A 597-nucleotide genomic window follows, 5' to 3' on the forward strand; every position below is an offset into this window, starting at 1 on the left:
TTGGACACGAAAGGCCGCGGTGGGGTTGGCATCCCACCTGCGCCCAGGGCCCGGGAGCGTGGCTGCCTTCCACCTGAGCTCACTATAGCCCTGACCCGACCGCTCACCCCGACCCCCTAGCAGAGCGCCGGGGCCTTTCACACACAAGCGAGGCCTCCTTTGTGCTGAGGACCAGGAATCCTACCTCCGTTGGTGGCATTTCTGAGCATGAACATGGCCGTGACGCGGCTCAGAGCCCTACTGTGTGCCCTCCTCGCTGCCCTACTCTGTGCTCTTCTCACTGCGCCCGAATGACCACACGAGCAGGCGGCACAAGCAGACGTAGAATTTACTCCGTTCTTCCCTCCTCCCGTCTCCTATTAAATATCTGAAATATATTAATCTTAAAAAAACTATTAACACAGTTCTGGCTGAGTACAGGCAGCGGAGTGAATAGCAAGTCTGAGTGCAGAATCGCAGGTCATTTTAAAAACTGGAGTGTGGGGCCCACCCCAGGGTGCCAGCTGCCCCGCGAGAGGACACCATGGACTTCTCTGCCCCGCGAGGCTGGGAGGGACACGAGGCCACAGAAGGTGCGGGTGCAGCCCCGGGTCCGTC

At 59.1% G+C, this 597-nt stretch overlaps 1 protein-coding gene across 1 annotated transcript in view; it reads right to left on the bottom strand.

Annotated features, from left to right (window-relative positions):
- Positions 1-261: 261 nt before the first annotated feature.
- Positions 262-597, bottom strand: part of CHST12 (carbohydrate (chondroitin 4) sulfotransferase 12) — a 1907-nt gene continuing 1571 nt past the window's right edge. Inside the window, exon 3 of the mRNA XM_014530982.1 lies at positions 262-280. Within this exon, the coding sequence (XP_014386468.1) occupies positions 262-280 (19 nt within the window). The remainder of the gene's footprint in view (positions 281-597) is intronic.

This window comes from Myotis brandtii, unplaced genomic scaffold, assembly GCF_000412655.1.
Source record: "Myotis brandtii unplaced genomic scaffold, ASM41265v1 scaffold786, whole genome shotgun sequence".
NCBI lineage: Eukaryota > Metazoa > Chordata > Mammalia > Chiroptera > Vespertilionidae > Myotis > Myotis brandtii.